General features: G+C 45.5%; 1 protein-coding gene across 2 annotated transcripts in view; it reads right to left on the bottom strand.

Moving 5' to 3' along the window:
• Positions 1 to 24031, bottom strand: part of LOC126203526 (T-box transcription factor TBX18-like) — a 457263-nt gene that overhangs the window by 351114 nt on the left and 82118 nt on the right. The window contains exon 1 of one of the 2 annotated variants that reach the window (XM_049937852.1): positions 22111 to 22166. The exons of the other annotated variant lie outside the window; for it this stretch is intronic. Coding sequence (XP_049793809.1) covers positions 22111 to 22153 — 43 coding nt within the window. The 5' untranslated portion in view covers positions 22154 to 22166. Of the gene's footprint in view, positions 1 to 22110; positions 22167 to 24031 lie in introns of those variants that run through there. 2 annotated transcript variants of the gene reach the window in all.

The raw sequence follows: 24031 nt of genomic DNA, 5'->3' as shown, positions 1-24031 counted from the left end.
CGTCCCTCCATTCACGCCTGTCGCGACACCACTGGAGGCGGGCTGCGCGATGTTGGGGCGTGAGCGGAAGACGGCCTAACGGTGTGCGGGACCGTAGCCCAGCTTCATGGAGACGGTTGCGAATGGTCCTCGCCGATACCCCAGGAGCAACAGTGTCCCTAATTTGCTGGGAAGTGGCGGTGCGGTCCCCTACGGCACTGCGTAGGATCCTACGGTCTTGGCGTGTATCCGTGCGTCGCTGCGGTCCGGTCCCAGGTCGACGGGCACGTGCACCTTCCGCCGACCACTGGCGACAACATAGATGTACTGTGGAGACCTCACGCCCCACGTTTTGAGCAATTCGGCGGTACGTCCACCCGGCCTCCCGCATGCCCACTATACGCCCTCGCTCAAAGTCCGTCAACTGCACATACGGTTCACGTCCACGCTGTCGCGGCATGCTACCAGTGTTAAAGACTGCGATGGAGCTCCGTATGCCACGGCAAACTGGCTGACACTGACGGCGGCGGTGCACAAATGCTGCGCAGCTAGCGCCATTCGACGGCCAACACCGCGGTTCGTGGTGTGTCCGCTGTGCCGTGCGTGTGATAATTGCTTGTACAGCCCTCTCGCAGTGTCCGGAGCAAGTATGGTGGGTCTGACACACCGGTGTCAATGTGTTCTTTTTTCCATTTCCAGGAGTGTATTTATCACTGTGCTCTCTGTTTTTTGTGTTATTTTGTATAATATAAATTCCTTCCATATTTTCTTTCAGTTCTCCAGTAAAATTACCGAATTCTATGTGTCTTGACTATAGTGCCTAATTCTTATATATTTATCTTCCTGAACAGATAACGTACCTAGTAGGGCATCCCATTTTTTTATTTACTCCTTGGACTTGTAATTCTAAATGCCAAGATTTCTGACCTAAGCTGTCTCTCAGTTTGGCGATGTTGATAACTGAGAGATTTCTTTTGTAATCATATTTCTTTTTCCAAGGATCTTCCTTTAGCACCAATTGTTGGCGTATATGGTGTAATCTTACCCTCCCACACACCACCAGTAGGTTTCCACTCTTCTAAATAATTGGTGCGTTGCACAAGCTTCGAGAGGAGTATGATTTATAAACAACTTTTTTTACTTATCTTCTTTCTTTGTTGTTGGCTGCAGTTCATCACGTCTAAGGGTAGATTCTTGGGTCTGAGGTTTTTCGCTCTGTGGGTTTCAGGTGATATGATAACTGACGAAGTAAGCCTGCTGCGTAATTTCTGTTTCTACGACTTTTATTTTATCCTATTTTTCTATGTCACACTGTCTTCACAATCTCCACTTTAAAACAGAAATTTACTTTGTTATTGCCAAACATAAAAACACGTCCAGTTCCATTATAGGCATGGCCAATACTACTTCTCCTGTCTTAGTAACAATATTCCAAATAGTTTACGAAACAAAAAGAGTTTACAAACTTTCTTGACAAAAGAAGAATCTTCACCAAGTCATATCATTATTTTGTAAATGAACCAGACCTAGATCAGGGCAGCAATGGCAGTGCAAAGCATGGTGAAGTGTGCGTAAGCTGCTCACCGGTTTGCGTACTGTTCGATAGCGTAGACGTCCTTCTGCCGACAAACTAGCTCCTTTGAGACATGTAGAATGGTTTGCCTGAACCGCCCGAGTATCCGGTCGTCGTATTTGGCCGCTGCGTCAGAGCGAGCCATAATTGCACTGTAGGATCAAACATTAGTTTGAAAGCCTACCATTCCTTTGAACCTTTCTTGGTGTTTATCTTATTACCTGTTTTCAAGAAACTATCCATTCTGAAACTTCATGGCAGATTTAAACTGTGTGGCGGACCGAGACTCGAACTCGGGACCTTTGCCTTTCGCGGGCAAGTGCTCTACCAACTGAGTTACCCAAGCACGACTCACGCCCCGTCTTCACAGCCTTAAATCCGCCAGTACCTAGTCTCCTACCTTCCAAACTTCACAGAAGCTCTCCTGCGAACTATCCATTCTGTTTAACTGCCTTTTCAAATTATTCGCCGTCACATAAGTACGAGAGTATGATGAAAAGTAATGCCACCGAATTCTTTATTCTGTTCTGGATGCCGGTTGAGGTATTTCATGTCATGGATATTACTCGGTTGAGTTTCCCGCTTCACTGACGCAAGTTACAGACCTCTGCCGGCCGCTGTGGCCGAGCGGTTCTAGGCGCTTCAGTCTGGAACCGCGTGACCACTACGGTCGCATGTTCGAATCCTGCCTCGGGCATGTATGTGTGTGATGTCCTTAGGTTAGTTAGTTTTAAGTAGTTCTAAGTTCTAGGGCACTGATGACATCAGATGTTAAGTCCAATAGTGCTCAGAGCCATTTGAACCATTTTTTTCCAGCCCTCTACCGCTATCCGGCTCCGAATTGTAGTGTGCAACGTGACGGTTTGTAACGCGACTATGTCGGCGCCTGACAAACGGCGTATTGCAATCGAAAGCATGAATACGAAGAGTTGGTTCACACATGGAACACCTTCTGCTGCCAGATCTCACCTGCAGGAATCCGACGCCTTGGGTTCACTGTCATCGATCAACTTCCATACAGTCCCGACTTGGCCCCATCCGATATACATCTGTTTCCAGAACTTAAAGGACACCTTCGAGGGCCTCACTTCCATGCAGCGGCGTATGCAGGGATGAGGTTGTAGCTCCGTCAGCAGGTGGTCAAACATTCTACAATGACGGTACGAACAAACAGGTCTCTCGTCAAATAAAATGTCGTGTGACTAGGGCCTCCCGTCGGGTAGATTGTTCGCCGGGTGCAAGTCTTTCGATTTGACGCCACTTCGGCAACTTGCGCGTCGATGGGGATGAAATGGTAATGATTAGGACAACACAACACCCAGTCCCTAAGCGGAGAAAATCTCCGAACCAGCCGGGAATCGAACCCGGGCCCTTAGGATTGACATTGTGTCGCGGGGAAAAATGTATTCGTCGCCAGGGTGAGTACGTTCAGAAATAAGTACATAGACATGAAGAATAAAGAAGTAGCATGTTAATAACATTTGTTTTACTTAAGAAGCTGTTTCCACATAAAAATCCCAGGGGCATTACTTTTCAGTACGCTTTCGTAAAGGGTCATCGGCAAACATTAAAGTTTTTAGAATGAGATTTTCACTCTGCAGCGGAGTGTGCGCTGATATGAAACTTCCTGGCAGATTAAAACTGTGTGCCCGACCGAGACTCGAACTCGGGACCTTTGCCTTTCGCGGGCAAGTGCTCTACCATCTGAGCTACCGAAGCACGACTCACGTCCGGTACTCACAGCTTTACTTCTGCCAGTATCTCGTCTCCTACCTTCCAAACTTTACAGAAGCTCTCCTGCGAACCTTGCAGAACTAGCACTCCTGAAAGAAAGGATACTGCGGAGACATGGCGTAGCCACAGCCTGGGGGATGTTTCCAGAATGAGATTTTCACTCTGCAGCGGAGTGTGCGCTGATATGAAACTTCCTGGCAGATTAAAACTGTGTGCCCGACCGAGACTCGAACTCGGGACCTTTGCCTTTCGCGGACAAGTGCTCTACCATCTGAGCTACCGAAGCACGACTCACGCCCGGTACTCACAGCTTTACTTCTGCCAGTACCTCGTCTCCTACCTTGCAAACTTAACAGAGCTTCAGTTGGTACAGCACTTGCCCGCGAAAGGCAAAGGTCCCGAGTTCGAGTCTCGGTCGGGCACACAGTTTTAATCTGCCAGGAAGTTTCATTAAAGTTTTTATTTGTTCTCTCTGAAATCTAATTGCCCTTCCAAATTTCTCCTTGGTGTTCTTTACTGCTTGCTCTATGGATAGACTGAATAACATTGGGGATACGTTGCAACCTTGTACCATATCCGTTCCCAATTGCTGCTTCTCCTTCATCTTCTTCGACACTAATAAGAGCCATCTGGTTTCTGCACAATTTCAGATGTCGTTTCGCACTCTGTAAATTATCCTTGCTACCTTCGAAACTTTAAAGACTTTATTCCAGTCAACATTGTTTCTGGATGCTGAATCGTATCAACGCTTTTCAAACAGACTTTGCTGTAGTTTAGTAGAAAGTAGCTACTGGGTGATGTAGATAACTTATGGCAGTAAAGATTTATGCAGTTTGTTTTAATAGTTATAATGATTTTCCTGTGTTGTTGATTGTTAGATTGTTGTTCATAACATTGACCATGGGGCTCGTGATGTGAAGCATCATTCCCCCACGCAACACACACGTGCTGGTGCTAGGTGGCGGCTACTAGCTCCTTCGCCATGCTCACGTACGAACTGAGGGTCGTACTGTTGGAAGCTAAGAGTACTGCGCGGTCGAATCTTACAAGCGGTGTCGAGTTGTTCCACAAGAAGTTCTTTGATGCCCCTGTTTTCCAGGAAAGACAACAGTTTATCACGTTGTGAAAGTGGTAATGAAAGAACTCGAACCCGTAAGCCTGATGTGTTAACAGCAGAATTTACGGAGCGTGTTCAGTAGTTTCTGCTGCGATCTCTTGGTAGATAACTACTTCGGCTGTCGCAGAAGCTTGGGGCACATTGTTTAGTCTACCACCGATCCAGTCAACGTCTGAGGATACGGGCATACCGAGTTTGAGTAGTTCAAGAACTGCGTCCTCTGGATTCAGGAAAGCGTGTCGTCTATTGCCAAGTTGAACTATACTTTTTCAGTGATGCAGCATTAACGTATATGTTAAAAAAGCTAGAACACTCGCATCTGGGCTGCAAATAACCCTCACACATTGCATGAGACCCAACTTCACCCACAAAAAATCGGAGTGTGACGTGCCATATCTGGAGAGCGAATTTTTAGACCCATATTTTTTAACACAAGTGTTACTTTAGTTCTTTATGTACACTTCATAAATCAGTTTAAAGCCATTAATGAAGTGAAGGAAGCGTTATTGTTGGTTTCAACACGACGGTGCAATGTCTCGCACCTCCAATGAAACGATAACGATTCTCCGTGAGTCCTTCGATGACCGATGAATACGTGGCCCCCGTTCTCACCAGACCTGACTTCCCCAGATTTTGTTTCGTGGGGCGCAGTGCTTAATTTCTCAAAATTTAGGTGACTCTTCAATCATACAAGACCCCAGCCCTCTCCCCCTGTCCCTTAGCCATAAAAATCAAGTTTCGATTTTTGAAAACTTGTGATAAAACGTAAAAAAATAAGATGTTTCACAAGGTACCTTTCTAAAATACATTTTTTTAAATATAATTTCTTATAACCAAAACCACAAGTTTTAATGTAAACAGCAGGTGCCACCGTCTGTCCGCGCAGCAGTGCCACTTTGTTGCCTCGTAGTCTTCGTGACTATGATGTCATGTTTTCAACTGCTGCCAACTTTCAAAAAGTTACATTGCACCTGCTTAGTGAACGTGTGTCCAATATTTATTAAGAAACCACTCAGCAATGAATATATTAATGGCCCGTCAGGGTTACATACAATTCCGACTTTCCGAGGGACTGATGACGTCAGATGTTAAGTACCATAGTGCTTACAGCCATTTGAACCGACTTTCCAGAGAGTTAACAAAAAAAAGCACGATGTGACATGAAAGACGGAGTTAGATGTTCAGTAAATGATTGAAATGTCAGCTGTCAGCAGCTATGGTGTCACGGAAGAAACAAGATGTGAAAGCACATTACATAGATCTTCATGTTTAAACACTCCTTACGTTATTTGTTTGTCACTGACACACGTAACACGATACGACGCCATGCTGCTAGATCGCTGAAGTTGCTGGCAGTCGCAAAAAAAAGGCGATACGTGCCGATTACAGCTTCGGAACGGAGTTCAACTTTTCTTGGGTATACTCAACACACACACACACACACACACACACAGAGAGAGAGAGAGAGAGAGAGAGAGAGAGAGAGAGAGAGTTGATCACCCACGCAGCATGTCATTCTCAATGGAGAGAAGTCTTCCGAAGTAACAGTGATTTCAGTTGTGCCGCAGGGGAGTGCCATAGGACCGTTGCTATTCACAATATACATAAATGACCTTGTGGATGACATCGGAAGTTCACTGAGCCTTTTTGCAGATGATTCTGTGGTGTATGGAGAGGTTGTAACAAAGGAAAATTGTACTGAAATGCATGAGGAACTGCAGCGAATTGACGCATGGTGCAGGGAATGGCAATTGAATCTCAACGTAGACAAGTATAATGTGCTGCGAATACATAGAAAGATAGATCCCTTATCATTTAGCTAAAAAATAGCAGGTCAGCAACTGGAAGCAGTTAATTCCATAAATTATCTGGGAGTACGCATTAGGAGTGATTTAAAATGGAATGATCATATAAACTTGATCGTTGGTAAAGCAGATGCCAGACTGAGATTCATTGGAAGAATCCTAAGGAAATGCAATCCGAAAACAAAGGAAGTAGGTTACAATACGCTTGTTCTCCCACTGCTTGAATACTGCTCAGCAGTGTGGGATCCGTACCAGATAGGGTTGATAGAAGAGATAGAGAAGATCCAACGGAGAGCAGCGCGCTTCGTTACAGGATCATTTAGTAATCGCGAAAGCGTTACGAAGATGATAGATAAACTCCAGTGGAAGACTCTGCAGGTGAGACGCTCAGTAGCTCGGTGCGGGCTTTTGTTAAAGTTCCGAGAACATACCTTCACCGAAGAGTCGAGCAGTATATTGCTCCCTCCTACGTATATCTCGCGATGAGGATAAAACCAGAGAGATTAGAGCCCACACAGAAGCATACCGACAATCCTTCTTTCCACGAACAATATGAGACTGGAATAGAAGGGAGAACCGATACAGGTACTCAAGATACCCTCCGCCACACACCGTCAGGTGGCTTGCGGAGTATGGATGTAGATGTAGATGTAGAAGGAAATGATAGTTACGTTGCGATGTAATACACGTACACTGGTCTAAATCTCCGATGTCTAATAGTTCCACCGAGTTAAAAAAAAAAAATCCTTGGGAGGTTCTGGAACGCGGTTCCCTGGCGTTCAGGCCGAAATTAAGCCCTGGTGGGTGTTAAGGAGATGTTATTCTCCAATTATGAGAGGACGCGGTAGGATTTAAAGAATGAGATTAACGCTGCTGCAATGGCGTTACAACGGATATACTGAGACGAGTGTCTGCAGACATGTGCTGTCTAGTCGATATATGCTTTCTACAAAATGGAGGACATTTCAGCATCTTTGATAAAGGTCGCTGTGTGTAATGAATGATGTTGATAAAGAGTATGGTGGTTAAGTGTATGAGTGCTGATTCATCTGAATCAAGAATGAATTCACAAACTGCGAGCGCAGCTGCGTCAGTTGCAGAATATTTCGGAGCAAATGAAAATGTGTGCCGGGCTGGGATTCGAACCCGAATTTCTCGCTTGTCATAAGCGGTCTTTTTAACCACTTCGGCTTGCCACGCACGCTTCCAGAAGAACCCCAAATCTCGATTTGTCCTGATGACTACTCTTCGTACTATTTTACCGTGATTCTCGTACAGACTGAGATACTGTCTCTCTCGTCATTGCCTTGATATGACAGCCAAACCTCCAGAAGTCAGACACTCAGGTCGCTACCAGACATTTTATGTGGATGGAGTATCAAACAAAACACCGATTTAGTTCGTGCTACGTGCTGTCGTCCAGAAGAAAATGCGTAGACGGTAACTAAAAGTAACACCAGAACGGCGGAGGACAGGAAAAGCGTGTCTGTTGATCATCGGTTGGAGATGTGAATTGGTTCAGCGTGATGTTATCAGTTCAAAGGTCCTGTGTTCAAGCCCCACAGATGACAATTTTTTAAAACTGTTTACGCGTGAAATTGTTACAAGGAAGAACATTTTCCTAACGTGTAAAGGACTTTTTGGCGTTTGTAGCAATGTTCTCTTGGCAGTCTGCTTTCGCTTCGTCAAATGAAAGTATCGAAGCTATAGAGTGAGTTTATGTAGATAGGTGTGGTCTCGTTGGACACGTGCGAGAGAACAGACACCAGTCTTGATGAAGCAGCTAGTGCATTCGTAGTTTCACAGAACAAACATAAACAATCGGAATAGCAGAATAAAGAAACAATTGCGTCACAAATAACGCTTTCATGCATAACACAGTAAAAAACAAAACAATAACATAAAAAATTGCTATCTATTGGGTTAGGACCCTGAACCCCTGGTAGAACGATCTAACGTTCTATCAACTTCCCCATGCAAGCTATATGGATTAGTTAAGCACAGTTATACTTTTCCCGTGTTTCATAGCTGTCGTGTTACTTTTAATTCAAGTTTACGGCCGTTCTGCTGAACGAAAGCACATTGTTCGAGCTAAGTCGGAGTTTTGGTTGACACCCTATCGACACACAACTTTTGGTACCGATCTGGGTGTCTGACACCTGGAGGTTTGGGTTGGCGATGAACAGCCACTGTGCGGGAATGACGGTAACAAAATGCGAGCACAGTGGTGAGTAGTCACAGTGTGCGGACATTTGCCACGCCGGACATTTGCCACAATTTTACCTGCTCCGAAGGTTTGGGTCCCTTGTCTCCCCCTCCTCCTCCTCCTCCTCCTCCTCCTCCTCCACCCCATCGCTTACTGAGCCTTTCCGCTGGTTTACTTAACACAGAACCAGAATCTCTTTGGATTTTCCACCACATGTCTAGAGAGAGTTTCGTTGTGGAAACTATTAAATGCATCTCCCATTGAAATCCGCACCAAATTTCGAGCCTCAGTAAAACTTCGCCAATCTTGGAGATTTTGCGTTCGTCTAAATTATACTTACCTTTTTCGGTACTCCTGCAGCAGTTTCTGTCGTGTTTTGTGTACCATGGGGTATCAGTTCCGCCTCTAATTAATTTATTTGGTATGAATCTCTCGAGTGCTGTTGATACTATTTCTTTGAACTTAAGCCACATATGGTCTTCACTTGTACAGTTTGGAAGAATTGGAGATTGTTAGGAAGACGTCAACCGAATTTTTAGTTGATTTTATAAATAGTTTTGTTTCGCGTTTAATTTTGGTGAATTTCTATGTTACGGAACTGAGCCTCGCAACAACTGTGTGTTCACTAATCCCTGTATCCGTCGTGATTCTCGGGATTATTTGTGGCTAAGAGGTCAACTGTGTTTTCGTAACCATTTACAATTTGAATGGCCTCGTGAACTAATTCTTCAAAATAATTTAAAAAAAGTATTTAGAACAATTACGGAAGTTGTTTTATATCCACAATAGGATCTGAAAATGTACTTTTGTCAACATACAGAAGGTAGAATGAAGTCACTGCCAACTATAATTGTATGAGTTATGAGTGTGGTACCTATTTGTGATGTGACTCAAGTTTTCTTTGAACTGTTCAGCAAATGTTTCATCTGAGACCGAGGGTCGATAAAAGGAGCCAGTTATTAATTTATTACGGTTGTCGAATATGACCTCTGCCGATACTAAGTCACTGGAACACAAATTACATTATTTTTCCTTTAGTTTTGCTTCTTGTTTCTGTTGTAGTGCAGATCATTTCAATTACGGCTTTCCCTCCAAAACCTCGGATGCTTTCTCTGTGACCCTGTAAATACCAGAGCTAAACAATGTAGAACAACAACGTACGTTACAGGCATAGCATTCTGTATTAGTTCATTTCCTTATTTCTAACATTTTAAAATTGTATGTCGACTTTAGATGACGTGTCGATCATATATGCTCTTATCTCTATTTAGTGAACGTATTTTCAGTCATGTTTTGAACATTGTCAAATGGTTCAAATGGCTCTGAGCACTATGGGACTCAACTGCTGTGGTCATAAGTCCCCTACAACTTAGAACTACTTAAACCTAACTAACCTAAGGACAGCACACAACACCCAGCCATCACGAGGCAGAGAAAATCCCTGACCCCGCCGGGAATCGAACCCGGGAACCCGGGCGTAGGAAGCGAGAACGCTACCGCACGACCACGAGATGCGGGCTGAACATTGTCCCGCTAAACTTTATTGACTAATGTTTCGCCGCAAGGGATATCGCATTTTAGAGCGTAAATTAATATGGAGTATGTCGTTCTTCTTTTCAAACATTCACATACCCATTTCTTCTTCCTTTGTTGTCTTTTGGGCATGCAGTTGTAGTAATTAAAGTAGGCACAAAAGGAGTGAGCAAAAAGAATGACTAGCGTACATTCGCATTCTCTTTACATCGTTCCTTTCTTGTTGCTCCCATGGCGATGATCTCGTGGTCGTGCGGTAGCGTTCTCGCTTCCCACGCCCGGGTTCCCGGGTTCGATTCCCGGCGGGGTCAGGGATTTTCTCTGCCTCGTGATGGCTGGGTGTTGTGTGCTGTCCTTAGGTTAGTTAGGTTTAAGTAGTTCTAAGTTCTAGGGGACTGATGACCATAGATGTTAAGTCCCATAGTGCTCAGAGCCATTTGAACCATGGCGATGGACTGTTTCTATCGCAATCAGTAAGCGTGAAAGGAAGCTACCGTACAGACAGAGGAATCTATATTTATACTTGGCAGAACTAATCACATACTGACATAATCGTCGGTATTGCTTTCGTTTCCCAAACTACTACTACTACGTGATCAGGCCCACTGGACCGCACGCATCTACAAGTTTCCTCCTCCACAGTATTCTGTCCATTGCTGCTATCCGCCATTCGTCCACATCCATTGACACTTGGTTTAAATCTTCATGGAGGCCATCCCTCCAACGCTTCTTGGGTCTCCCTGGCGGTCTCTTTCCCGTAGGTCTGAAATTCACGAGCTTCCGAGGCCATCTGCGACCCTCCATCCGGGCTACATGGCCGGCCCACTGCATTCGTTTGGCTTTGACAGTTCCTGCTATGTTGGGCTGCTGGTATAGTTCCACAAGCTCTTGGTTGTATCTGATCCTCCTTTCCCCTGTATTTGCATCCAGAACCGGACCGAAGATCTTCCGAAGCACTTTTCTCTCAAAAACAAGGAGCTTATGGAAGTCCTGTTTCCCAAAAGTTATAAATATTTCGATTTCGGAAAAGAAGCTCTGTATTTGGCCAATGTCGAAGAAGAAGGTCCCTTACTTACTGGTTGTATCGAGTAAAATGTGAAGACGGCGGTTTGAAAGCGGGCAGAGGAAGGGCGAGGAAGGGCGTCCCTGTACCTGAGGGATCGCTACCTGGCGAAGGGGCAAGTGTGGCAAATGTCCGGTGTGGCAAATATGTCCGGCATTCAGTAGTGACAGTACAAACGGAGATTTGGGGCGCTTCTGGAAGCGTACTCGGATATCCGAAATGGTTAAGGCGACTGCTAGTGACAAGTGGGAAGTCCGGGTTCGAGTCCCGCGCGGCACAAATCTTCCCCTGTTACCACTCACACGTTTCAGTGCCAAAATGCGACTGCTGTCATTAAAACCTTTGAACGATTAGTGTCCGAAATGTCGCACTGCAGTTGCGTCTATCAGCCTGTGATATGATACGAGAGCTACAAGAACACAAAGCAGCAGTGACGTATTACGTAATAAGTTGTGCCGCCGGTGACGCCAGCCTGCGGCGTATTATTTGGCGGGGCTGGCGCGAAGAATCGGCCATTCTTCTGGCGGCCGCCGCCGACACCCCGCCGTGGCGCGCTTTTGTTCCGAGGCGACAATCGAAGGACGCGAGGCGTGCCCGCCTGACGGATACCTCGGGGCGTCGCTTCCGCGCTCTTCCATTGCGAATGACTCGCGAGGTACCGATACGGCGGGGGAACGCACGCGACGGCAGCAGAGCTGCTGGGAGCGCGGGCTGGAACGAGGCATTCGGTGCGAGCTGATGGAACAACAGGGGAAGGAGCGCCAGAGTTCAACGTCCCCTTCAGACAGAGGACAAGCTAGGACGTGTAAGCGTAAAACCCTACTACCACGTGGGAACTTCAAGATCACTCTGAAAACATTGACTGGCTCGTTCTCGGAGATTCCGTGGCATTATACGAGGTCGGAATCCACGCGAACTTTGGCGAGCGATACAAACTGCGCGACGTGTTTGTTGCTCCAAATACTAAATAGGAAACGTTTATTGGTGGACCTGGTTCAGTTTACTCCAATGATCTACCTGCAAAATACACTACTGAACATTAAAATTGCTACACCACGATGATGACGCGCTACAGACGTGAAATTTAACCGACAGGGAGAAGATGCTGTGCTATGCAAATGATTAGCTTTTCAGAGCATTCACACAAGGTTGGCGCCGGTGGCGACATCTACAACGTGCTGACATGAAGAAAGTTTCTAACCGATTTCTCATACACAAACAGCAGTAGACCGGCGTTGCTTGGTGAAACGTTGTCGTGATGCCTCGTGTAGGGAGGGGAAATGCGTACTATCACGACTATGATAAACGTCGGATTGTAGCGTATCGCAATTGCAGTTTATCGTATCGCGACATTGCTGATCGCGTTGGTCGAGATCCAATGACTGTTGGCAGAATATGGAATCGGTGGGTGCAGGAGGGTAATACGGAACGCCGTGTTGGATCCCAACGGCTTCGTATTACTAGCAGTCGAGATGACAGGCATCCAATCCACATGGCTGTAACGGATCGTGCAGCCACGTCTCGATCCCTGAGTCAACAGACAACAACCATCTGCACGAACAGTTCGACGACGTTTGCAGCAGCATGGACTATCAGCTCGCAGACCATGGCTGCGGTTACCCTTGACGCTGCATCACAGACAGGAGCGACTGCGATGGTGTACTCAACGACGAACCTGGGTGCACGAATGGCAAAACGTCATTTTTTCGGATGAATCCAGGTTCTGTTTACAGCATCATGATGGTCGCATCCGTGTTCGGCGACATCGCGGTGAACGCACTTTGGAAACGTGTATTCGTCATCGCCCTACTGGCGTATCACCCGGCGTGATGGTATGGGGTGCCATTCGTTACACGTCTCAGTCACCTCTTGCTTGCATTGACTGCACTTTGAACAGTGGACGTTTTATTTAAGATGTGTTACGACCCGTGGCTCTACCCTTCATTCGATCCCTGCGAAACCCTACATTTCAGGAGGATAATGCACGACCGCATGTTGCAGGTCCTGTACTGGCCTTTCTGGATACAGAAAATGTTCGACTGCTGCCCTGGCCAGCTCATTCTCCAGATCTCTCACCAATTGAAAACGTCTGGGCAATGGTGGCCGAGCAACTGGCTCGTCACAATGCGCCAGTCACTACTCTTGATGAACTGTGGTATCGTGTTGAAGCTGCATGGGCAGCTGTACCTGTACACGCCATCCAAGCTCTGTTCGGCTCAATGCCCAGGTGTATCAAGGCCGTTATGAATGCCAGAGGTGGTTGTTTTGGGTACTGATTTCTCAGGATCTATGCACCCAAATTACGTGAAAATGTAATCACATGTCCGTTCTAGTATAATATATTTGTCGAATGAATACCCGTTTATCATCTACATTTCTTCATGGTGTAGCAATTGTAATGGCTAGTAGTGTAAATCTCGCCAGTCTCACTTGAACTGCGAGTGAGGGTCTAATTAATCGATTGTCCAAAACCGATACGACAATCAGTTTGGCTTTAGAAAAGATAAACGCACCAGGGCGGCAATTATAATATTGCGCTTGATAATGGAAGTAAGGCTTTCAAAAACCGAGACAAATTCGTGGGATTTACCGACCTAGAGAAAGCGTTTTTCTATGTAAAACGGCGCAAGATTCTCGAAAACCTCAGAAAATTATGTGTAAGACGTACGGAAAGACGGGTAATCTATAGTATGTAGAAGAACCAATAGGAAAAAGTGAGAGTCGAAAATCGAAAACCATGTGCTCAGATTAAGAACGGTGTAAGACACGGATGCATCCGTTTCCCCAGCTGATGAGTCTACACAGCGAAGAAGCAATGACAGAAATAAAAGAAGATAGGTTCAACAGTCAGTTTAACATTGACGGTGTAAATGTATCAACGTAAAGATTAGCTGTTCACATTGCTGTTGGCAGTGAAAGTGAGGAAGAATTACGGAACCTAAGGAAATAGAAATGGAATGAGCATAATCTAGGGACTGACAGCAAACCGAAGAAAGACCAAAGTAATTAGGACCTCCAAAATGGGATTAGAGGTAAGTTTAACACCAAAATTGGGGACTACGAAGTAGGAAGTAGATGAAGGAATTCTGTGACCTTGGAAGCAAAACAACACATGACCGACGAAACAGGACGCAAAAAGCGGACTGACAGAGGTTAAAAACGCTTTCTTGGCCAAGATGGCGAACTGTCACCTCGGAGCATAGAAGTTATGCTTCTCTGTATATTTTCGTCGTGCGTACCCTATACCATGTTGTTGTCAGTAATAAAGGATTCAGTCGGTTTATATAAGCTACGAATTTTGCAACCTCTCCTGCGATTTTATTCCTGCATATGCAAACAAAAATCGATAAATATATCCTGTTCTTTGTGCTATGTATACCCTGCAGGAAATCGACAAGAATTCTCGACATCCGCTATGCCTTGCACATGCATCTCCCCATTTAAAACAAGCGATATATAGCATTCTAAAATGAAGATGTTGTTGTTGTGGTCTTCAGTCCTGAGACTGGTTTGATGCAGCTCTCCATGCTACTCTATCTTGTGCAAGTTTCTTCATCTCCCAGTACCTATTGAAACCTACATCCTTCTGAAGCTGTTTAGTGTATTCATCTCTTGGTCCCCTTCTACGATTTTTACCCTCCACGCTGCCCTCCAACACCAAATTGGTGATCCCTTGATGCCTCAGAATATGCCCTACCAACCGATCTCTTCTTCTAGTCAAGTTCTGTCACTAATTTCTCTTCTCTCCAATTCTGTTCAATACCTCCTCATTAGTTATGTGATCTACCCGTCTAATCTTCAGCATTCTTCTGTAGCACCACATTTCGAAAGCTTCTATTCTCTTCTTGTCCAAACTATTTATCGTCCATGTTTCACTTCCATACATGGCTACACTCCATACAAATACTTTCACAAACGACTTCCTGACACTTAAATCTATACTCGATGTTAACAAATTTCTCTCCTTCAGAAATGCTTTCCTTGCCATTGCCAGTCTACATTTTATATCCTCTCTACTTCGACCATCATCAGTTATTTTGCTTCTCAGATAACAAAACTCCTTTACTACTTTAAGAGTCTCATTTCCTAATCTAATACCCTCAGAATCGCCCGACTTAATTCGGCTACATTCCATTATCCTCGTTTTGCTTTTGTTGATGTTCATCTTACATCCTCCTTTCAAGACACCATTCCGTTCAACTGCTCTCGCAAGTCCTTTGCTGTCTCTGACAGAATTACAATGTCATCGGCGAACCTCAAAGTTTTTATTTCTTCTCCATGGATTTTAATTTCTACCCCGAATTTTTCTTTTGTTTCCTTTACTGTTTGTTCAATATACAGATTGAATAACATCGGGGATAGGCTACAACCCTGTCTCACTCCCTTCCCAACCACTACTTCCCTTTCATGACCCTCGACTCTTATAACTGCAATCTGGTTTCTGTACAAATTGTAAATAGCCTTTCGCTCCCTGTATTTTACCTCTGCCACCTTCTGAATTTGAAAGAGAGTACTCCAGTCAACATTGTCAAAAGCTTTCTCTAAGTCTACAAATGCCAGAAACATAGGTTTGCCTTTCCTTGATCTATTTTCTAAGATAAGTCGAAGGGTCAGTAATGGCTCACGTGTAATCTTACCGAAAACTCTATATTTTATGTCCTGCTGAGTGAAATACATAGTCGAATTTGGGGAAGGCTTCTCTATGACAAAGAATGTCAACAAGCGATGATCAGCCAACATTTTTCTGACCACCTGTTTAACAGAGCGTTAGCCCACCACGGGAACACAATACAGCGTGAAATGGTTTCGACAAGTCCATGGTAGGTTTCCGGAGGTATGTGGCAATATATGTCTACGTGTAGGTCACGCAGTTCCCTTGGATAACGGACCGGTGGTTTGTCGGCGTGGAGCTGGCATTCGAGAGCGTGCGAGATGTGTTCCACCGGGTTCAGATCACGCGAACTGCCGGCCGAGACCTGGACGTGAGTACACTGTCGTGCTCCTCAGATCACTGTAGCACGACTCTGGCCCTGTGACACGGAGAGTTATCCTGCTGGAACATGCCGCTGGAAAAGACATCAAAAACGAATAGATCAGGTGACCAGCAATGATGTTCACGTAGTTCACAGCCGTTACGGTGCCTTGGATAACTACCAAATGTCCCATTGAAATCCACGTGAAAATCCCCATAGTTTAAAACCTGCATATTTCGAGCGGCTGTTCACCTGCATAACGGCGAATCCGGACAGGATGATCGGCCTGTTGCGATTCCCCCGACCAAAGGACACTTCTCTATTTATCCACAGTCCTATATCGACGATACCGTGCCAACTGTAATTGGGGATGTCGTTGGATCAAGTTAGGAATAAGTAGTGATCGTCTGCTACGGAATTCAACGTTCAACGATGTCTCTGACAGAATTAAAATGTGATGGAAAGAGCTCAAAGCTTTTATTTCTCTAGCTGAACTCTAATTTCCTACCCAAATTTCTCCTTACTTTCCTATACAAATTGCTCAGTGTTTAGACTAAATAACATGTGGCACTGTCTACATTCGTGTCTCACTCCTTTCTTAATTAATGCTTCCCTTCTATGTCCTTCGATTCTTACAATTGCAGTCTACTTTTCGTGCAGGTCGTAGGCAACTTTTCGCGCCCTGTATTTTATGCCTACCACCTTTGCAATTTCGAAGCGTAAAGATCAATCAACACTGTCAAAAACCTTCTATAATTTATGGATAGCTGCATGAGATATTCTGTAGTAGGAATAAAACATTTTTGTAAACATTTCGTGAAAAATGGGTTCTTATAGCACAGAATATCGTGAAACAAGTTCGGTAATATCGTACGCAGTGCTGCAACAATTTTGTGCGTTAATCGATCAGTGAGTTTCTCTCACTGCTATTATTGTTCGATGTCCGACGTTTAATAAAGTATTTCATAATTTATTCTGGAGTGTACAAAGAAGAATAAACTGTCTATTTAGTACAGGGTGATGCAAGTTAAAGTACTTTTGGTTTTCGGAGTTTTAATTTTATCATCCGAACATTTCTTTTGCCTGATTTGGTAATTATCGGTGGTCCACGTAACATGCAAGCTTACCATGGGCTTTACAATATGAAGAACAAGACACAGAGTTGCTGATGACCAATAAGGAGAAGGAACTGGTTATTAAAATTCCAGCTACCTACAGTTACAATTTACTTACTTTATTGTATGGACTGCTGTCTAATATTTAGTGACATCCCAAGGAAAGGTTATAGTAGTTGGCAGATTAGACTGGGCCAGCCGCGGTGGCCGAGCGGTTCTAGTCGCTTCAGTCTGCTACGGTCGCAGATTCGAATCCTGCCTCGGGTATGGATGTGTGTGATGTCCTTAGGTTAGTTAGGTTTAAGTAGTTCTCAGTTCTAGGGGGCTGATGACCTCAGATGTTAAGTCCCATAGTGCTCAGAGCCATTTGAACCATATGATTAGACTGGCTACTGGACTATGTGGTTATTACTCACATTTAGACGAGGGATATTTTAATAGCATGCGAAGTTGGTAGAAGAGGGCTGAATCCTCGTTCATTTTTCTATGCTCTACTTCAAAACGTCCTGAGAGACAGAGATTTTCTTCCAAATTTACCGATATTTTACTTTTTACGAGATGAAAGCAAAAACACTGATGCCTATACTTGTAACAGTATTCTTCAGTTTTCCTCTGGAACACTTTTCTGGCCCTTAAAATCTGATTTCGCTCTATAGTAGGTGGTAAATGCTTCCTCCCACGGTGTTTCATTTCTAACACAAACACAAGGTCCCAGAAGCGCAGGCATGAAACGGTTAGGTCGGAGCGTGCCGTGGGCATACTCTGTTTAGACTGACCTTCAGACAGGCGGCTGCCTTACTACCACAGAAACAATGGCCCGTTAACTTCCGCATGAGGGGCGGCCAAGGAAGCAATGATCCGTTTCTTCGACACGAGGGAAACAGGAAGTGTTCAACTTGCGCAGTCGTGGTACGCCTGCTGTACGACGTATCACTGCCAGCACTCTATAAAATACTATCTTCGAGATATTTAAGGTAAAAACGGGACAGATGACGAGGGGGACTGTCGCCGCACTGCCAAGGAATTCCTTACAAGGGTACCTCCCCATCGCATCGCCGTCAGGTTTAGTGGTAAGATCGCCCAGTGGATAGCCCGTCAGAAACTGAACACAGGTCAAGCGTGAAAATAGGAAGACTGTGTACTGAACTCCCAAAACATAGCAGAACAGAACCTGTGAACGGTCCAAACTCTGAATGAAGCTGTATGAAAATGAGTAGCTCAGATGGAAAACCAGCAGTAAGCAACGAAGGGAAGGATGAAAGGTGCATATAGAGGGTCTCTACAAGGGATATGAACTTGGAGGCAATATTACAGAAAGGGAACTGGACGTAGATGAAGATGACGTGGGAAGTATGATGTGAGAAGGGTTTGACAGAGCACTGAAAGACCTGAGTCGAAACAACTTTGCCGGAATAGAGGGCATTACGTCAGAACAACTGGGAAACTTCCGAGAACCACCCATGGCAAAACTATCGAATCTGATGTGCAAGATGAATGAGACAGGCGAAATACCCTCAGGCTTCAAGAAGAATATAATAATTCCAGTTCCAAAGAAATCAAGTGTTGACTGAAATATCAGATTAATAATTCATGGTTGCAAAATGCTAACACGAATTCTTCACAGAAGAGTGGAAAAACTGGTAAGAGCCGACCTCGCCGAAGACCTGCTTGAATTGGTTCAAATGGCTCTGAGCACTATTGGACTTAACATCTATGGTCATCAGTCCGCTAGAACTTCGAACTACTTAAACCTAACTAACCTAAGGACATCACACAACACCCAGCCATCACGAGGCAGAGAAAATCCCTGACCCTGCCGGGAATCGAACCCGGGAACCCGGGCGCGGGAAGCGAGAACGCTACCGCACGACCGCGAGCTGCGGACACCTGTTTGGATTCCGGAGAAATGTAGGAACACGCGAGCCAATACTGACCCCCACGACTTTTCTTGGAACACACGAAGGCAAACCTACGTTTATAACAGAGATGTAGGTTTAGAGAAGGCTTTTGACAATGTTGACTGGAATACTCTCTTTGAAATTCTGAAGGTAGTAAGGGTAAAATGCAGAGAGCGAAAGGCTATTTACGGCTGATCCCGGCGGAGGTTCGAGTCCTCCCTCGGGCATGTGTTTGTCCTTACGATAATTTAGGTTAAGTAGTGTGTAAGCATAGGGACAGATGTCCTTAGCAGTTTAAGTCCCATTTCACACAAATTTGAACATTTCTTTGAAAGGCTATTTATAGTGTGTTGTTTGTGTTTTTGAGGTGTACGGGCGCTCAACGGCGAGGTTATAAGCACCCTTACAAATATTAAAAGAGACGGATACGGGTAAAACGGCTAAAAATGTAGTCACTTACAAACTCTTACCTTACTCACGTTGATCTACTCCATCACTCCACATCACATGCCGTAAAACAAAGATATGTTGAACGGTATGAAAACAGAAGAGAAACGACAGAGGAGTTAAAAAAAATGGTTCAAATGGCTCTGAGCACTATGGGACTTAACTTCTGAGGTCATCAGTCCCCTAGAACTCATAACTACTTAAACCTAACTAACCTAAGGACATCACACACACCCATGCCCGAGGCAGGATTCGAACCTGCGACCGTGGCGGTCGCGCGGTTCCAGACTGTAGCGCCTAGAACCGCTCGGCCACTCTGGCCGGCGAGGAGTTAAAACAACGGAACCGGGATATGTGACTGGCTGACCACTTACGAAAAACGTGGGTGAGCCAGTGACCGGCTATCGTAGAAATCGGATGGCACTAATAAGGCTCAAGGTGCATGAGGCGCAAGCAGTGGTTGAGAATGAGTGAGTGAGACAAAGTTGCAATCCCCGATGTTATTCAGTAAGTACATTGAGCAAATAGAAAAGGAAACCAAAGAAAAATTTAGAGTAAGAATTAAAATTCAGGGAAAAGGAATAAAAATTTTAAGGTTTGCGGTGACAGTGAAATTCTATCAGAGACAGCGAAGGACTTGAAAGAGCAGTTGAAAGGGATAGACAGCGTCTTGGAAAGGCGTTATAAGACGAACATCAATAGAAGCAAATTAAGGAGCATGGAACGTAGTCGAACTGAGGGAATTAGATTAGGAAACGAGACAATAAAAGTGGTAGATGGGTTTTGCTATTTAGGCAGCAAAATATACTGAAACGCCAAAGCAACTGGTATAGGCATGCGTATTCAAGTACAGGGAGAACACGGCACTGCGGTCGGCAACGCCTATACAAGACAACAAGTGTCTGGCGCAGATGTTAGACCGGTTACTGCTGCTACAATGTCAAGTTATCAAGGTTTAAGTGAGTTAGAACGTGGTGTTATAGACGGCGCACTAGCCATGGGACATAGCATCTCCGAGGTTGCGATGAAGTGGGGATTTTCCCGACGACCATTTCACGAGAGTACCGTGAATATCAGAAATCCGGTTAAACACCAAATGTCCGACATGGCTGCGGCCGGAAAAAGAGTCTCAAAGTACGGGACCAACGACCACTGAAGAGAATTGTACAACGTAACTGAAGTGCAACCGTTCCACAAATTGCTGAAGATTTCAATGCTGGACAATCCACAAGTGTCAGTATGTGAACCATTCATCAAAACATCATCGATATGGGCTTTAGGATGCGAAGGCCCACTCATGTACCTTTGATGACTGTACGACACAAAGCTTTATGCCTCGCCTGGCCTCGTCAACACCGGCATTGCACTGTTGATGACTGGGAACATGTTGCCTGGTCGGACGAGTCTCGTTTCAAATTGTATCGAGAGGATGTACGTGTACGGTTATGGAGACAACCTCATGAATCCATGGAACCTGCATCTCAGCAGGGGACGGTTCAATTTGGTAGAGGCTATGTAATTATGTGGGGCCTGTGCATTTGGAGTGATATAGGACCCCTGATACGTCTAGACACGACTCTGATAGATGACACGTACGTAAGAATCCTATCTGATCACTTGCATTCATTCATGTCCATTGTGCATTCCGACGGACGTGGGCAATTCCAGCAGGACAATGCGACACACCGAGCGTCCAGAATTGGTACAGAGTGGCTTCAGGAACACTCTTCTGAGTATAAACAGTTCCGTTGGCCACCAAACTCAACAGACATGAACATTATTGAGCATATCTGGGATGCCTTGCAACGTGCTCTTGCGGATTTATGAACAGGTCTGCACGATTTATGGTGTCAGTTCCCTCCAGCACGTACAGTCTGGAACCGCGCGACCGCTACGGTCGCAGGTTCGAATCCTGCCTCGGGCATGGATGTGTGTGTTGTCCTTAGGTTATTTAGGTTTAAGTAGTTCTAAGTTCTAGGGGACTTATGACCTCATCAGTTGAGTCCCATAGTGCTCAGAGCCATTTTGAACCTCCAGCACGACTTCAGACATTAGTCGAATCCATGCCACGTCGTGTTGCGGCACTTCCGCGTGCTCGCGGGGACCCTACACGATATTAGGCAGGTGTACCAGTTTCTTAAGCTCTCCAGTGTATGTGACTGTAACTGATGGTGTCCGAAGTAGAGAGGATACAAAAGGTAGACTGGGAAGAAGAAGAGAAATTTGTTAACGTCGAACATAGGTTTCACTGTTAGCAAGTCTTTTCTGAAAATGTTCGTATGGAGTGTAGCGATGTACGGCAGTGAACATAGGCGACAAGACAAGAAGAGAATAGAAACCTTTGAAATTTGGTGCTATAGAAGAATGCTGAAGATTAGATGGGTAGATCGCGTAATAAATGAAGATGTACTGAGCCGAAATGGACACAACCTCACTAGAAGAAGGTATCGATCAACAGGACACATCCTCAGGCATGACGAAATCAACAATTTAGTATTTTAGGCAAGAGTGGAGGTAAAAATTGCAGATGGAGACAACGAGATGAATACAGTAAGCAGGTTCAGAAGGATGTAGGTTGCAGTACTAATTCGGAGATGGAGAAGCTTGCACAGGATAGAGTACCGTAGATAGTGTACAAATGTCACAGTGAAATTTTGTAAATCTTACCTTTGCCTCTCGTTCCCAAGCAAGACTCTTGCGATCTGTCCATCGAGCAGCGGACTGTGAAGACTCGGAATAAACTCAAATCAAAAACTTTTCCGTCTCGTAACGGCAGTTATCAGCTCTGGATGCATAGAGATTTCGAGCAGGTAGGTTTAGTTACTTTTGTTTGTTTTCATTTTCAGTGGCTGCATACCTTTACTTGGCCGCTAAATATTGGTCGTCGGCAATCACGCCACTTTTGCGTAACAGAGTTCTGCGAAAGTGGGGACACCACTCGAGTCCAAGTAGCGCCGGTAATTAACTGTGGAGAGATTCGCATCAAATACCTGCTACCTGTTTATCTCCGCATCTCTGGCCGGGAGATCTCTGCACACGGTTCTGCACTCTGCCTCAACACTCGTGTAATTAAAGGAATTAGCACTGCCGCTGATAGGACGGCAAGCGGTGGGCGGCGACCGATACCGCGGCGGGCGCGGAGTGCAGCGGAAGTGGCGGCCGGGCGCGGGACAGCGATACTCTCCGACACTTGTCGCGTGCGCCCATTCTGTGGTAACGTGTGCGGTCGTGGTCTAGACCTACTGCGCAACTTAGCGCGGTGTCGGTTGCTATTACAGGAGAAGAACTAAGAAAATTATAGGCATACATATGTGTGTGTGGACTGTTCTGTCGGATAATGATGATGCAGATACGCACCAGGCACCAACTCGTGAGGGAAACGATGGAATGCCGCGAGTAATGAGCGTAGTGGGCAAGGGGCACAACACTAAAAGTGTGTGGCTTAGTTGAGATATTGGGTGTGACGGGGGACTTACTAGGGTAGTTCGCACAGTCTCAAGCACAACCATGCGCGGGTGGCTTAGTGGTTACGGCATCTGCGTAGTAAGCAGGAAAGCGGTTTCGAGTCCCGTTCCGGTACAAATTTTCAATTTCCCTACCGATTTCAATCAATGCCCACTCGCAGCCAATATCTGCAATTCCTTTGTGTCTTAATACACTACTGGCCATTAAAATTGCTACACCGAGAAGAAATTCATTGGACAAATATATTATCCTAGAACTGACATTTTCACGCTATTTGGGTGCATAGATCCTGACAGATCAGTACCCAGAACAACCACGTTTTAAGGGCCTTGGTACGCCTGGGCATTGAGTCACACACAGCTTGGATGGCGTCTACAGCTACAGCTACCCATACAGCTTCAACACGATACCACAGTTCATCAAGAGTAGTGACTGGTGTATTGTGACGAGCCAGTTGCTCGGCCACCATTGACCAGACGTTTTCAGTTGTTGAGAGATTAGGAGAATGTGCTGGCCGGGGCAGCAGTCGAACATTTTCTGTATCCAGAAAGGCCCGTACAGGCCGGCCGAAGTGGCCGCGCGGTTCTGGGCGCTGCAGTTTGGAACCGCGAGATCGCTACGGTCGCAGGTTCGAATCCTGCCTCGGGCATGGATGTGTGTGATGTCCTTAGGTTAGTTAGGTTTAAGTAGTTCTAAGTTCTAGGGGACTAATGACCTCAGAAGTTAAGTCCCATAGTGCTCAGAGCCATTTGAACCATTTTGAAAGACCCGTACAGGACCTGCAACATGCGGTCGTGCATTATCCTGCTGAAATGTAGGGTTTCGCTGGCATCGAATGAAGCGTAGAGCCACGGCTCGTAACGCATCTGAAATGTAACGTCCACTGTTCAAAGTGCCGTCAATGCGACCGAGACGTGTAGCCAGTTGCACCCCATACCATCACGCCGGGTGATACGCCAGTATGGCGATGACGAATACACGCTTCCAATGTGCGTTCACCGCGATGTCGCCAAACACGGATGCGATCATCATGATGCTGTAAACAGAACCTGGATTCATCCGAAAAAATGACGTTTTACCATTCGTGCGCCCAGGTTCGTACTTGAGTACACCATCGCAGGCG

The sequence above is a fragment of the Schistocerca nitens genome, chromosome 9, assembly GCF_023898315.1.
Source record: "Schistocerca nitens isolate TAMUIC-IGC-003100 chromosome 9, iqSchNite1.1, whole genome shotgun sequence".
Taxonomy (NCBI): Eukaryota; Metazoa; Arthropoda; class Insecta; order Orthoptera; family Acrididae; genus Schistocerca; species Schistocerca nitens.
Note: the sequence above shows the minus strand (reverse complement) of the source record. Positions and strands in the feature narration are given on the sequence as shown.